This window comes from Lissotriton vulgaris, chromosome 1_1 (genome assembly GCF_964263255.1).
Source record: "Lissotriton vulgaris chromosome 1_1, aLisVul1.2, whole genome shotgun sequence".
Classification (NCBI taxonomy): Eukaryota; Metazoa; Chordata; class Amphibia; order Caudata; family Salamandridae; genus Lissotriton; species Lissotriton vulgaris.
The window spans coordinates 1,344,746,970-1,344,763,446 of NC_141685.1; the positions used below are offsets into that span (position 1 = coordinate 1,344,746,970).

General features: G+C 45.0%; 1 protein-coding gene across 1 annotated transcript in view; it reads right to left on the reverse strand.

The window, feature by feature from the left end:
• Positions 1-16,477, reverse strand: part of PIP4K2C (phosphatidylinositol-5-phosphate 4-kinase type 2 gamma) — a 456,643-nt gene that overhangs the window by 57,225 nt on the left and 382,941 nt on the right. The window contains exon 9 of the mRNA XM_086966576.1: positions 10,400-10,503. Coding sequence (XP_086822702.1) covers positions 10,400-10,503 — 104 coding nt within the window. The remainder of the gene's footprint in view (positions 1-10,399; positions 10,504-16,477) is intronic.

The following is a 16,477-nucleotide window of genomic DNA, read 5'->3' on the forward strand; positions in this document are numbered from 1 at the left end:
CCAGCCTCTAAAATTTAGAGACCAAAAATAAAAGGCACTTCACCAGGGATGAAAATCCACCCCATAGACCGCGGGAGGGAGGGGACGGCGCATTTGGCACATCGCCCACGGCGTCCGTCTCCTGCAGGTAAGCCTAATCGCCCTCAGGACCGGGTCTCGTCGGGCGATTAGGCTTACCTGCAGGAGACGGACGCCGTGGGCGATGTGCCAAATGCGCCGTCCCCTCCCTCCCGCGGTCTATGGGGTGGATTTTCATCCCTGGTGAAGTGCCTTTTATTTTTGGTCTCTAAATTTTAGAGGCTGGAGGTGTGTGCGTCCTACCTTCGGGTGGTGAAGCCCGCCCCCCCGTTTTTTTGCACTTCACAGACTTTTAACTTTCAAGTCCTCTGGTTGGGTGGGCCTTAGAGTGCCCATACCGCCGAGGTTTTACACCATAGGTCCTGACGAATGCCAGGTTAATGATACCACACCGGCTGAAACATGTCCATGTTGACCATTCACATTTTCACTTAATGCTAGTGGGAGTAAGACCATCCAATTAGTTGGCCCTACTCACCAACACATTTTTTAACCTTGCCCTTGATGGTCTTTGATTAAAATTAAATTTTTGATACATACAAGGCAAATTTTAATTTCACCACTTGACACTATTCACGTAATTTTTCACATAGCCCTCCCATCACAAAACCAGCTCCACAGTAATTCTGGCGTCGCAGCACACCGGGGTGGCATTCGGTCACACCCGGTGGGGCCCGATGATGAAGCAAGTCACCGACCAGGTCGGTGAGTGAGGGCTTTCCTAACAAACCTATAGGGCTTTGTTGTTTTCTTGTGCTCTGTGCTTTTTTCCACCTTAACCAGAACAGGAACACTCTTTTGTTGCCGACTAACAATATGGGTCATGATTGCCCTGGGCTGCAAGATCACACTCCTCAATATTAACATCCCAGATATCTTGGGAATCCGTATCAAGGGTGTCACAGGCAAACCTACTTGAGTTATATAATATTTATGCCAGAGGCACAAGAGGGGGCAGATCTTCTGCTACACCTTTGCAATTGAAGGTGTTACTGGATAGAAGTCCATCTCAATCTAGATTAATATTAGCAGGTGATTTTAACATTACATTTGAACCCTTAGATAAAGCTGATGTAATGGAGACGAACGAAGAAGATCTGAAGTGGTCGGTTCCTTCTTTAGGCCTGCCCCCAGTTAAGAACTGGTTGCAAGTGGTGCTCCAAATAAATGCCCTAAACGTAGAGCATGGGATAAGGGCAGTGAATGGCAGAGCAAAATCAGACAGACTAGGTGCAAACATTTTCAATAGGGTAAACAGCCCATCTTGCATTGATTATATTTTACTAGATCTGAGACTGTGGAGGAGTGTTATTGATATGTTTGTGGGTGATACAATTGACAGTGACCACAATCCACTCTGTCTCAGTATGATACCAGTGTGGGGTGGCCTTACCAAAAAGAGCCCAATCCCGATCAATTTGAATGAAGTTCTTCCATCTAATTATAGACGCAGACTAAAATGGCGCAAGGTATTTCTATGCGAAGATAAGCTCCTTGGCATGCAGAGTGATCTGATGGTAGGCATACAAGAACTACAGTCCATAATCAAAAGCCCAGGAGGGTTGGCCAAAGTTGATACTACCCACTGGAGTTTCTTTGATAAAGTAGGTTCTTATTTCACTGCACCAAGGCACAAGTCAAGGGAGAGAAAACCGATAGGGAGCATTGAACCTTGGTTTAATAAGGAATGTAAAACTCAGCAATCCAAATTAGCTCTGGCCATAAAATCTAAAGACAGAGGCCAAATCAGAGCCTCCAGAAAGAGCTACAAGGCAGCCCTCCAACATGCCAAGAAGGAGTGGGACGAATTGCGTTGGCATCTACTTAAGGAAGCTTGTGCCACCAAATATTCTAAAACATTCTGGTCTTTGTTTGTCTGGCGTAACAACGCAGGGCTCATCCACTTCAAGCCCATATTGCAGATGAAGCTTGGTATGACCATTCTAACAAGCTTGAGTCAGTTGCTGATGCTCTGCCCTTCACAGGGGACCTCCCTTGCCCTCCCCAGTCTTTGGGTAAAGATTGTTTTCTCCCCAGTGATACTGAGGGTTCGATTGGACGAATAGTGCAGGCCAAAGCCCCAGGTCCAGTTTGACCTATCTGATATTCCCAACTGGACTTGTTATACATTACTTCTTTCAAATGCTATAGCTAGCAGGGTGCCCGTCCCGGGGTCATGGCAGGGGACGGAGGTGGTCCCAATATACAAAAAGGGGGACAGAGGCCAGACCTGTAACTATAGGCATATCAGCTTGATAGATGTTCTGCAAAAAGTTTTTAGTTGAGCCCTCCTACAAAAGATCCAGGCATAGGTAAATAAAAATACTATTCTATCACCTTATCAAGCAGGCTGTAGAGAAAAGTTAGAGCCTACTCAGCAGGTATTTCGGCTCCTGCTTCTTTATTGGAAAGTCGCAGTTCTTGGCCAGGGTAGTCTGTATTTACCTTTTATCGACCTGAAGACTGCCTTTGATTTAGTCCTCAGACAAAATCTGTGGCAAGTGCTCAAAGATATGGGAATTCCATCCCCAATGCTCAATTTGGTTATCCGACTACATGAACACAACTTTGCCAGGATAAGATGGGGCACGCAGGGGCAACTAACAGATCGTATCCCGGTTAGCAGGGGAGTTCGTCAGGGTTGTGTTCTGGCACCTACACTTTTTTCTATTTATATGAATGAAGTGGTAAGCCCGCCAATGTTCCATCCTTAGGCTGGGAAAAGGTAGAGACCCTTATGTATGCAGATGACACCCTGCTGGTAAGTCGGGCTTTGAAATACCTCATAAACCAAATTCATGTCCTTTAATCCTCATAAATCATATAGAGGTAGGCCAACTCTGGGAGGGACCCCCCGGAAATGGTAAGCACCTTCAACTATTTAGGTGTCAAACTGTTGAAGAAAATGACCTGGAAGCCTCAGGTAACAAAAATGGTATTGAACCATAAGTGTATAACAGGGGCACTGTGGAAAGAACACCCTTCCTCTTAAAGTAGACCAGTTGCCGCTGCCCTGCGGGTTTACGATTATCTAAAGGGTGTCAGATCTGCCCTGTACAGGGCTTTGATAAGATAACCAAGCTCACTAGATCGGAGCATAAATTCTTAAGGAACCTAGTGATGCTGCCCCAAAGCACCCCACTATACTCTTTAATGCTAGATATGGGTCGATGCCCCTTCAGTGACATTGAAAAGCTTTGCTCTTTGTTATTCTGGGCTAGAATCAAGAGGACCCCCTGAGCTATCACCTTATGCTGAAGCCCTGGCTGAGGTTATCTGTCTAGATACCTCCAAGAAGGTTGGGTGGCTAAGCAACTTAAGGACGCTTGTGTTTTATAAAGGGCTCTGGGAAGCTTGGGGAAAATCTGATTACCCCCTGCTCCAAAAAGATATAGTAAAGAGGGACTACTGGGAATGGGTCATACAAACAGATATCAGTATGACTGACCGGGGAAAACTTACCACAGAATTCCTACTACACAAACAGATCAGTTTCCTGGAACCCTACCTTGATCTAATCCAAGTAGCCCATGATAGAAACATTTATAATCAATTCAGGCTTGGCACCCTCCCTGTGAATGAGCTGGTAGCCATGCAGAAAACTAAAGTCCCAAGCCTAAGCAACTGCCCTGAATGCAAGGCTCCTGTGGAGTCCATAGCCCATGTGTTGTTCACTTGTTTAGCTTATGCGTGCTTGCCTGAGATTACAATGCACTAAACGAATTTGCCAGCAAATGGGTATGCGGAACTACTGGGATGCCTTGCATATTCTAAAAATCGGACACTAGACCCCTCTTTGTCTGGCAGTTGCCAAATTCCTTGGCCACATGTGGGGCATTAGGAAAAAGGTGCAAGAAAGAAGATTAGGGGGCTACTTGCACCTAATTGGCTTTAGTTTTTAAGTATACTTTTGCTATGGAAATAGGACCACAAACGTTTTAGATGTAATGTATTTCAGAGACGTTATCCAAACACTTGACCGCACATTGTAAGAGAGTAGATTTTTAAATACCAGTATTTTAGCATGGGGTTTTATTATGTAAATGGCACCAATGCCACTTTGGTCATTTTATCTCTTTGTATATACAAACTTCTAATTCTGTACTGAATCTGAACTTTTATGAAATTTCGATTGCTTTATGAGGCATAATCATGACTATTATGAATGCGCTTACTACCTATCTGAATTAGTTTGTTTTTAAATGTTTGTATGTGAACATTTTTAATGTATGTATGCCAGCCAAAATAAAGTTTATTTGATTGATTGGTACACCACAGGTAGAAGCACTTTCATTTGAAAGCATATGACTTCCTCGTAGAAGATCTCCTCACTTCCTTCAGAATCTGAATACAGTCTGGCGAGAGACTTGGATATCCATTTTGGAGGAACTCAGGAGCCATGCCTTTAACCTCAATGTTGGAAGGTTGGAATGGAACACTTTTCCACCAAACCTGGTTAACAGGCCCAGACGGCATGGTAACCTCTTGAGTGGTGTCTTGGAAAGATGAAGAAGGTATGGATACCAGCACTGGCGAGGCTACTCTTGTGTGATCAGGATCGGTCTGTCTGGTCCTGGATCTGTTTGTCACGCGGGGTATGAGCAGAATTGGCAGAAAAGCGTAGAGTAATGTGTCTTACCAGTCTATAAAAAGTGTATTCCCTCAGGAGCCTGGTTGATGGTACCTGGATGCGAAGACGCTGCATTTTGCGTTTATTACATCCGCAAAGAGATCGATGTCCGGATAACCCCATCTTTGAAAAATGCCTTGTGTTATCTTGTCGCTTAGCACCCAGTTGTGCGCTTCAACGAAGTAGTGACTTCGAGCGTCCTCTTGCCTGTTGAGAGGAGCTGTGAGGTGAAATGCCAATATGGTCAGCTTGATCGCCAGTAGCCACTTCCAAATCGTTTGGGCCTTCAGTAACAGAGGTCCGGATCTGGTTCCTCCCTGTTTGTTGAGGTAGTACATAGTTGTAGTATTGTCCATCCGAACCAACAGGGAGTGTGTCTTTATGGAAGGAAAGAATGCTTAAAGAGGCAGGTGTACCACACTTAGTTCCAACATATTTCTGTGGATGTTTTTCTCGGTTTTTGACCATATCCCCTGAACCTGTAGAGGGCACATGTGGGCTCCCCATCCTTGGAGGGACACGTCTGTGACAGGTGTTTGTTTGGACAGTTCCTGATGGAACGGGACTCCTTTCAACAAATTATGACTCTGCATCCATAATCTCAGGAAGTCTTTGACTGTCTGAGGAAGAACTATGGTGTCCTCCCAGCGGCTGGAGAGATGAGACCACTGATCCTGCAGTAGGCCGTTGATCCCAGTAGATAGGATACTTGTCTGGCCATGGGATGAGGTGTGCGAACTAGAGTGCAACATTTGTGGATGATTGGGGATAACCTCTCCTCCGAAGGATACACTCTTGCGTTTGCTGAGTACAGAGTTGTGCTTAAGTAGTGAATTCTCTGAGTTGGATTGAGAATGGACTTCTTGTAGCTGATAAACAGACCCAACGGTTGTATGACGATCCGTTGAGCTCAATCTCATCGCGGCACTTTAAATCGTGTCCATTACATCGCATCGGCCGTCACACCGGCCTTTATCTCATCGCAAGTAGTTGCGCCGCAATGTGGTAATGTAATTGGATCGCGTGTCACCGGCGACTTTACATCGCGCGACATGACAACGCGATGCTGCCCTCTGTTTCACTCGTTTTCCCCTTGATTTTCGTGCCCTTCTGCCCTCTGTTTCCCTTGTTTTCCGTGCCCTTTTGCCCCCTGTTTCTCTCGTTTTTCGTGCCCTTCTGCCCTCTGTTCCCCTCGCTTTTTGTGGCCTTCTGCCCTCTGTTTCAATCGTTTTCCCCTCGTTTTTCGTGCCCTTCTGCCCTCTGTTTCACTCGTTTTTTGTGGCCTGTTTCTTATTAATATTGCCATCCGTTTCTTAATTGTTGACATGATTAAATATTGTCACCTGCTTCTTACATATTTACATCTGCGAGGCTGCAACCAGTGCTTTGTGAGATATGGGTCTGTGAAGGTCCAGTACACCTGCAGCAATACAATATTGCAGCCATGCCAGCAGGTCTATAGCTATTGTTCTCTGAATATTTTCTGCTTGCACTCCTATGGTTACCTTCAGTCCAACGAGGCTTGAGGCCCATGAGAGAACTGCTGCAATAATATTTGGGTGATACTCTATTTAAAAGCCCGAGTCTTCACCGTCTGTGTAGATTGACCTAACAGGGCCTTCAGTTGACTGGGCAGCCTTGATCCAGTCCTGTTGTGCTAAACATAGTTGACACTTCTTGCTACACTTGTTCATTTAATGATGAACCACAGGTCACATCAACTTAGGACTTCGGGTAATTAAAAGACAGCCAAGGCAATCATTTTTCTGTTCATAGGAAATCATTGTCCTACGTAGGTGAAGATATGCCAGCGTTGACATCTGCTTTCATGAAATCATCATTAAATATGGTCACCTGCTTCATGGCACCTGTTTCTTATTAATATTTACATATGATTTGGCACCTGCTTCTTACATATTTAGATCTGCGAGGCTGAGCAATTTCTTGTCGACACATCTCATGTCGACACTTCTCATTAATTTTTATTAATATTCACCTGTCTCTTATTATTATTTACATCTGCGCCATTATAACATATCTTTTAATATCACTGTAAATACATAAAAAGTAAATATAGCGCTGAAGTTCAGCGCTATATTTACTTTTTATGTATCTACAGTGATATTACAAGATATGTTATAATGGTAAGTGTGGCGACATGATAGGAGGCTCGAACCCTGGTTGACAGCACCAAAGTCGGCAGAGCTAGCAGTCAGACCACACGTCCTGCTTTTATGGAATCATCGTTTCTTAAATATGGTCACGTGCTTCTTGGGACCGGTTTCTTCTTAATATTTACTTATGATTTGGCACCTCTGATTAGATTAATATTAATTAAATAATATTTGGTTAATATTACTTAAAGAATATTTACATCACATTCAGGATTACGCATCGTTTTAAAAGCTATATAGCTACTGTTTATTAAATCTTGCACACCAAACTTTGGCATCGCTAACGATTACGCATCCTTTTAAAAATAATTGGCCCCCAAAGTCGGCAGAGCTAGCCGTCAGACCACACGTCCTGCTTTAATGAAATCGTGTTTCACTCGTTTCCCACTTGTTTTTCGTGCCCTTCTGCCCTCTGTTTCCCTCGTCTTTCGTGCCCTTTAGCCCTCTGTTTCCCTCGTTTTTTGGGGCCTTCTGCCCTCCTTGTTTTTCGTGCCCTTTCATGCACCCATCCACCCAGTAGTGATAGGGACTGTTTGTTATCCATTCAGCCACCCGCTATCCATTCATCCATCCACCCACACAGCATCCATCCACACACCCACACACCCATCCATGCATCCATCCACACAGTATCCATACACCCTGTATTGGAAGTGCTCTGACGCTACCTGGAACTGTAGAAATTTCCAGTCGTCGTGGAGACCCCGAGGGATCTTGTGGCAGGTGTAGGTGGATGCACCCCTCTCTGGATATTCGAGAGGGAATATGTTTGGGAATAGTCCGACCCTGGACTGTGCCTTGGCACTCTCCACTCTTTTACACTCCTCAGCCACCTCGGTGAGGGGTTAAATGGCGTGTGTGCTGTTCGAGCTAGCGATCTGCATAATTCTCAGGCCCAGAGAAGATGATCTGGTCTTTGACTTCAACCATCTCAACGTCGGCTCCTGCGTTTCCACCACTTGAATCTCCTTCAACGTCGAAGGAGCTCTTGACATCAGTACTGGTGAACAGACCAATCTCTGTTTCTTTGCCAGGGAAGACAGTGGCCTAGACTCCGATCTTCTCGACTTTGATCATCTTCGCTGTGACGTTGGTGACAGCGAGCATCCGCGGCTCGAGGGAGTTGAGGTTCTCGGGCCGAGTGTCTATGACTCACCATCGGTGGGGCATTCGACACTGGTAGAGGTGTTCTCAACATCATCGGAGGAGACTTTCGACTGCAACCACCCATGCATGAGCAGCAGAGATGTCTTCGATGTTGAGCGCTTGTGCTCTGCCGTCGGAGGAGAACCGGACCTGGAACAGTCGCCGTCGGTCGGTGAGTTCTCAATGCTTGAAGTCTAGACTTAGACTTACTTGGCTTTGACGTGCTTGGCGTCGACTGTGTCGTTGGCTATCGTTCTTTCGATGTCTACCATGGCAAAGGTCTTCCTGTTGACGATTTGTACACCGGCGGTGAGCAGAGAGGTATGTTCAACGCTGATCTTCTCTCTGTCAACAGCGAAGCTGACTGGTGTCTTTTTTTCATCTCTTTCACCTCTTTGTCTATGCTCAGACACACTTGACAGAAGGGCTCTTTAAAATGCTGATGGTTACCTTCCAGGCCACTAGTAGGTCATTTTCCTCTCTCCTACATGGCATGCAGCTTGATCTTTTCCCTGTCTAAGGAGAGTACTTCTGGAAAACTGCTGGCAGTAATAATACTCGTCTCATTTGTGTGGAAATGGCAAACACACGATGCAGACAGAGTGTGGGTCGGATTTAGCTATTTTCATCCCACACAAAGGATACTTGTTGAAGAGAGCAGCAACACATAAGGGCAGGTACAATTCCCAGCTAGGGCTTCCTCGAGGGACTGGCGGGTTCAATAATCTGCTGTAGCTGTCAGGTTGCACGACTTGTGCGGGCTCCTTCTACAGTGCCCCGGTGAACCGTATAAGTACTATTGACCAGTAACAATTAAGAAGAAGGGTAAGTTACTTACCTGCCGTTAAGTGTTGGTCAATTAGCAACCTCGCTTTTGCACAGGTCCTGAAGAAAGCCCCGTGAAAGAAGGGCTGAAACATGGCGATCACTCGCATGGACTAACAGGTGCTATAGAATAGTAGCAATTCTATATGCGCACCTCCATGATTTTAACCTTGGCCCATCCCCAACTGAATAAAGCCTTTGGTATGGAGATGTAGGTAATTTTAACTTACCTCACTTAATTTCACTTTATTACTGATCACTACTGTTATCACCAGTTGATCAACCTCCGGTGTAGGAAGGCATATTTTCTAAAAAAGATCCGATGATGATGCTTTCAAGCGATGTAAGAAGCAAATAATCAAGATATACCGCAAAACCGTTCCTGTACGTGATTGAGGGCTTTTTAAGACTGTCAATATACCCAACCCTGGTTGTACTACAGGAACAAGTGATCCATTCTCCTATGATTACCTTCGATTTGGGAGATATATATATATATATATATATATATATATATATATAGATAGATATATATATATATATGCAAAAAAGAAGGAGAGAACTCTGGGTAGTTCTCAAGTTTAGGTGGAAAGCAGCCCCTGTTAGTGTACTCTCAACACCAGCGACACTCTAGATCTGCTCACCTCAAATGTCTGTTTTTCTATCAAAGTTTTTAAGCATAGGATTAGCACAGTGCTATCCAAGCCGAGATAGAAAATGACTAACATTCGCGACACTGAAGAAAAACGATAAGCTACTCATCTAGTCTAGTATTAATCATTCGGAAAAACCCTTGCACACAAATACGTTTTACATTAAGTAACTACAGATTAACTTGGGGAGATCACAGCAGAAATATACGAAAGAGTTTTGTATTTGTGTTTATTACTGGTTTCCAATGCATTGTCATCTTTACTGTGCATAGGAAATTCTTTATTAAACATACAAACGTAAACTTCAAAATCAACTTGACTAAGTTAACTCGTCATGCAACGAACATGATTTGATTTTGGAAATTTCTAAAGCACACGATGCCCAAGGGCGTCCAGGAGCTGGATAAGAGTGAGAGTAGAAAAAACATAGTTATTGAAGAGCCAAGTTTTTAGTGGCTTTCTGAAGGAAAGCAAAGTTGGGCTGTTTTTTTCCGGTCGGGCGTGAGTTCCACAAGGGGCGTCAATCTAACATTAGTAATTTGTGTTATACCTGCACAGAAAATTGCCTCCAGGTTATCCTGGCCTTCAGCTTAGGGAACTGCAAATAAGGTTTGTTTAATAATGGCTGCTTTAGAATTCAGAAAGGGCAACTGAAACAGCCATTGATATATTCCTTCAGCTAAAGGTTAGGATGTCAACTGAAGTGGCGTGCCGGACAACTTCTAAAAGTCACTCAAACTGAATACATCATTCAACAAACATGAAAGTGGCCATAAAGGAGTTAAACACAAAAATACAACTGAATCCCATATCTATCATGAAAGCAATATGGATGGGGGCAGGAAGCACATCAAAGGCTTTTATAATGCAAAAAAGTAATTTAACTCATTTACCCCATGTTTGACAGTTTTTGCCGCGTGAGCTGCCTTTTTTTTAGCGTCATACAGTGTCAGCATGTCAATCAACCCCATAAAATATATTTCCTTCATTGGTGCACCTGCAGAAAAATAAGAAAGAAAAATAATATCTATGGATTAGGCAAAATGGCCTCAGTTTAGACAGATTATTTCAAACAATATCCCTTAAATAATCTCAAACAGACCACTTAAATCCTAATTAGAACTTAGGTGAAATTCCATGCAGAGACTTCTATTGCCAGAATCTCTGTTACCGACCAATATCTACACATGGAATTAAGCTTATTAGGAGTTGAACCCCTCTGATTGCAGAACAACGGTGCAGACACTGACTTACTCTGGAATTCTGCACGGTATTCCCTGTTCCATGAGGTTTAACACATATTAGAACATTGGAATGTTGGGAGCTCCATTGAAAACAATAGAGTGCTCTGGGCTTATAATGGCTGGTATAAGCCTGGAGTTCCAACATTCCAATGTTTAGATGAGTGTTGCAAAATCTGTGTGGGGTGGAGGTGAAAGGATAGGGCTAGGGAAGGAGAGGGGTTGGGAGGGTCAGCGATGGAAGGCAAATAATAGGGTTAGGATAATTCTGGCAGGACGGGGTACTACATGATTTACCATTGCCAGAAAAAAAGGTCAGCAAAGACTGGGGAACTATGTTTGGCTGCTGCAGCAGCTAAAGCTGAACACTCTTTTACCTGCCAGGGGAGCGTGGCTTGAAGACGATGGAGTGAGCAGCAAACTTGCGAGCTCCTGTCGGCCAGCCGCCATCTGAAGCCATCCTGACGCCCTTAGCGAGACCAGGGCCCCCACGGCGCAACCCCACAGCTCCATAAGGGAGAGGTGTGTCCCGCAGAAGGAGAAATCTCGGATGAGCGACTGGGATCAGCGCCTAACGAGCAGTGACGGAGCCGGGAGTGCAATTGGGAATGAGCAGCAGCTGATAGCAGCGGCGGCTGTCCCCCCTCCTGTACCACCGCAGGACCCGGTCTGAGCCCCCAAGGTCCCTCCTGTAGATACCCCAGAGGGGCAAAGTGGAAGCTGGCATAGACTTAACCGAGCCCCACGTGACGAGCCCGAGTGCCGAGTCGGGTGGTGATCGAGGACGGGGGAAGTGGTGACGACGACCCGCCAAGAGACGGTGAGCATGGCGCGGCCCCCCATGAGGTAAAAGGATTGTGGCAACGCCATGGAGAGGTGAGCGGGAGTTCACAGACTGCACACAGGTTCTGCGGGTACCGGCTGAGTTCTACGTAACCTACTCGGAAGAATTGGCACCCCCGACTGGTTACAGTGTGAGAAGCGGGCATATTGCCGGAGAGTGTTAGAGTGGCCTTATTGTATCAGTGATCAAACCTGGGGAAAAAACGCACGATTATACGGCATACAGGCCTCTATCCATGTTGAACATGGATTACAAAATCCTAGGAAAAATTCTTGCAATGCGCCTTCTCCCCCACATGCCGGGTCTGGTCCATGCAGACCAGGCAGGCGCTCATCCCAGGGCGGAATACAGCCATAAACATTAGGGCGACTCATTACTATTATGGACTCGGATGGGTATGATAAGGGAAAAGCAGCAGTGTTTGCAGTAGACATTGAGAAGGCCTTTGACAGCATTGAGTGGCCCCATTTTTATGACGTCCTTACTAAGATGGGTTTGGGGGGAGGTTTTCTAGATTGGGTACAGCTACTGTATGCGTCCCCTATGGCCCGGGTGCGCAAGGATAGGACCATCTCACCCACGGAGAAGGTGAAGAGAGGCACGAGCCAGGGATGCCACCTCTCCTCGCTCCTATTTGCACTAGCTATGGAGCAGCTGGCGTGTAGGGCCCAGAGTGGACAGGATTTTAGGGGCCTCAGGACAGATACAGAGCAGCATTTTATAGCTTTATATGCAGATGACCTCTTGCTATTCATCTAAAACACAGCGGGTGACTTGATAAGAGCGAGAAGCATGCTAGCCCGATTTGGTTCTGTGTTGGGCCTCAAAGTCAACTGGCGAAAATCCAGTGTATACACTCTTGCACTCAACACCCCCGCCGCCTGAACTGGGACTAGCTGTCTGCAGTACCTTGGAGTCAAAATATACCATGGGCCGGCAAATTTACTAGAAGGCAACGTGGGCAGAGCGATCAGATCAGTGAAGTCAGCAATGGACTTCTGGGAAAACTGCCGCTGTCTGTAGCTGGGCGGGTAGCTGTTCTGAAGATGATAGCACTTCCATGCATACTGTCCTTTTTTGGGGCCCTGCCAGTGTGGCTCCCACGGGCCACATTCAAAGATCTTGATTCAGCAATCACGTTGTTTCCCTGGGGGGGTTGGACGTAGGAGAGTAGCACTGACCTCCCTTCGGTGCTCTACAGCAGAGGGGAGCTTGGCGGTCCCTGACTTTGAGGTCTATTACAGAGTTGCTCAGCTGTACTGGCTGATTCAATGGCTGGCGGCAGATCGAGACCCGGGACGAGAGCAGTGCTTGGCCGCACCGGACACTGCAACCCCTGCAAAAATACTACTTTGAGTGCAGTGGAATACATCCAAAGACACAATGGAGACCAGGGTGGTGATGAGCTGTTAGGCTAGATACTTGAGACGAGTAGGCATCAAGACCCTCTATTCTCCGGATATACCCATCACGCTGCTGCACTATCTACCACAGGGAAAGCACTGAGCAGGGCTAGAGGACTAGCTGGAGGCAGGACTGGAAGTGATGGGGACCTGTACCTAGACTCTGCCCTGCTACCATTTGACGAGCTACAAGCTGTGTATGACTTGCCGGGAGATCACTTCTTGAAGTTTGAGTCCCTTACTAGAGGGATTGGACGTCACTTGGAAGTGAGAGGTACAGAGTTTCGGACACTAGCAGGGTGCAGATATGTGGCGCTGTCTGCTGGGAGGATTAAAACAGTGTCATGCCTCTACAAGGCCATGAAACAAGACATGCAACAGCCGCTAGAGCTCTTGCGATTACAATGGGAGGAAGACTTAGGTAAACAGATATCAGAGGTGGAGTGGGATAGGATCCTAGAGCGAACCCAGAAAGGGATCCAGAAACACGCGGTTTAAATTAATTCATTTTTACATCTTGCATAGGGCATACCTCACACGTCCCGAATCAGGAGATACTTCGGCACGGACACGGCTGCATGTCCACGGTGTGGAGAGAAGGAGGCACACAGAGTCCACATGTTCTGGAATTGCCCCACATTTCAACTCTTCTGGGAGGAAGTAAGACAAGTAGTAGGCAAACTCACTGATAAGGAACTCTCACATACCCCAGAGCATTTCCTGCTAGGGTGATTCCCCCACATGGCCAAAAATAGGACAACTGGGAAGTTCCATGACCTGGCCTATGTGCTGGCTAAAAGAGAAATAGCCAGAAACTGGAAGGCGCCGGGATTACCTCATGGAAAAAAAGAACTTGAGAAATGGGCGGGAGCAATGAGCTGATAACTAGAGAGCCGGACACTGATAGTGGGGCAAGCACTCCACAACCAGCAGCACCAGACCAAGGGAGCAGCTGAGTGGAATATCGAATAGGGCACTGTCCAGCACTCTGGAACGAGCTGAAACCGGAAGCACGACCCACGCGAACCTACTACCACACACGGATTATGAATATCTGCCACACGCATTTCAAGGGAGGAGGGGGTATGTGCTGTTAAGCGGGAATGTTAAGTTAAGCATGCCAGAGAGAAATGTTTATGTAAAGTATGTGTAACAAATGTGAGAAGGGAGGTGACCGGTGAACACTGTATGTGTGTATTGTATATGTCTTTGAACACCAATAAAATCTGGTTGAAAAACCCCACTATTTTACCGGCCAGATTTATTGTCAGGTAAAATCAGCCTGATGTTTCAATCACAGGGACAGCCATGATCAGATAGAATGGTATCCCACCTGGGATATTACTCCGCTAACTTTTAGTCAAGTCCTTAGTTATTATGGTTACAACTTAAAATGATGTCTCTGCTGCACTGAAGTTATCACTACCAGCAGAGAATTTGAGACTGAAATTGTACAAGAGGAGGTTTCAGTTATTTAAAAAAACAAAAACATTTCAAGCCATGAACAAGGTGACATTTTATTTCACCTAATTTGGCCAATCTATGCTTCAAAAGGAGCTTGAAACACTTAAGAACTGCATTATGAAGATTAAAGCAGCAAACTGAAAAGAGCATGTTGTACTTCCAAACCAATCATTGCATTTCTGCCGATTTCTTAAAGAAGGCAAAGTCGCCTACCTGTAACTTGGTTATCTGTTATAGCTTAATGAAAATGTCCCAATTGTTGCCTTCTGGAAGAACAGGCAAATAATTCGAGCTTACTGCAGACAGTAAACTTTCAAATAACATTTAAGAACTTGTTCCATTTGGCAAAAACAAATCAATAAGTAGATACTTCACATCAGACCATCATACAGTTCATAAGGGCCAGACATTATGAAAATAACACACATCCATTAAACACCAGTCTTGAAAGCTTATATGATGCAGCCTCGCTGAAAGGACAAAGACACCACGGATCATGTTCGCCGAATAATTGCTTTGCTTGATTGGGCAGAAGGTACAAATACATCTGTGGGGGTTACTCTTTTAGACGCTGAAAAGGCGTTTCATCGAGTGGCCTGGCCTTATCTTTGGGATTTGCTATCATTTAAGGGGTTTGGACCAGGTATGATGAGGGCATTGAAAGCTTTGTACAACTCACCCACCTCATCTATTAAAATTGGAGTAAATAAGTCAACCATGTTTCCTATTTGCCGAGGTACCAGGCAGGGGTGCCCTGCCTCTCTGTTGCTATTCGCAATTTATATTGATGTTTTTCTAAATAAACTAAATCATGCGCATGATATAACACCGGTGGTAGCGGCAGACATACATTATAGGGCACTGGCATATGCTGACGATGTGGTTGTCCTTACCACAGATATAGTTAAAGCAATCCCAAAGATAGAAGATCTGGCTAATCAGTTTGGTTCCTTTTCGGGCTATAAATTAAATATGGCTAAGACACAAATTTTATTTACCGGCCATAACCCCCCTTTACTTCGTAATATAGTTTCCACTGCAACATATCTGGGTATTAAAATTACATCACCAGTTTCACAAATTCCCGAAATAAATATTGTGCCTATGATAAAAAAGTTTGATACTTTACTTGAGCGTATCAACCATCTACACCTTCTTTATACTGCAGAAATAACGTCATGAAGATGATGATTCTGCCGAAATTTTTATATCTATTTCGTTGTATCCCTTTAGAGTTCCCTATGCCTATCTTTAAACAGTTGGAGAAAATGACAGGATGATTCCTCTGGGGGTATAAACGACACCGAAGAGCCTACCAAAAAATGATAATACCAAAGGATAGGGGGGGTTGGGGCATTCCATATCTTTTTTATTATTACTTATCATCAGTGCTGCAATTCATCTCTCCCTTAACACCTTGGCTGCAGTGACTTTTCCCCTCCTGTGCTGACATTCTATGAATACCATTGTTCATGACGAGCTCAGCTCGTCATAAGCACAGCTCCACTGTGCCTCATGACGAGCATGAGCATCGAAGGGGTTAATAATTGGGGACAAGGATCCGATTTTGGATTCCCACTCCCCATCTATTTATGAACTGGTTCTAGGGGTAGAGGCTAAGGGCTGCCTATTAAAATTTGTTCAGCCCAGTTATTACAAAAGAACTAAATTTAAGATTTTAAAAGCTGCTTTTAGGGCTTGGAAATCCATCAAACGAATTGTCGACATCCCTAGAATCATGAGATACACTCCTTTGACTTCCCTCCACATTTTTCCATTTGTGGGTACAGACAGTATTATGAAAAGATGGCGCAACCTTGGTATTACTCAGCTTAGTGATCTTCTACAGGGCAATAAACTCCTACCATTTACTGAGCTCCAATTTAAATTTAAACTTACGAATGCCGATTATTTTAAATACCTACAGTGGCATAGCTATTTTAATTCACTAACGGTGCAAGAACGCACATCGTTACAACGAATTCTCCTGATCGATTCTATGTATCAAAGAAGGAAAAT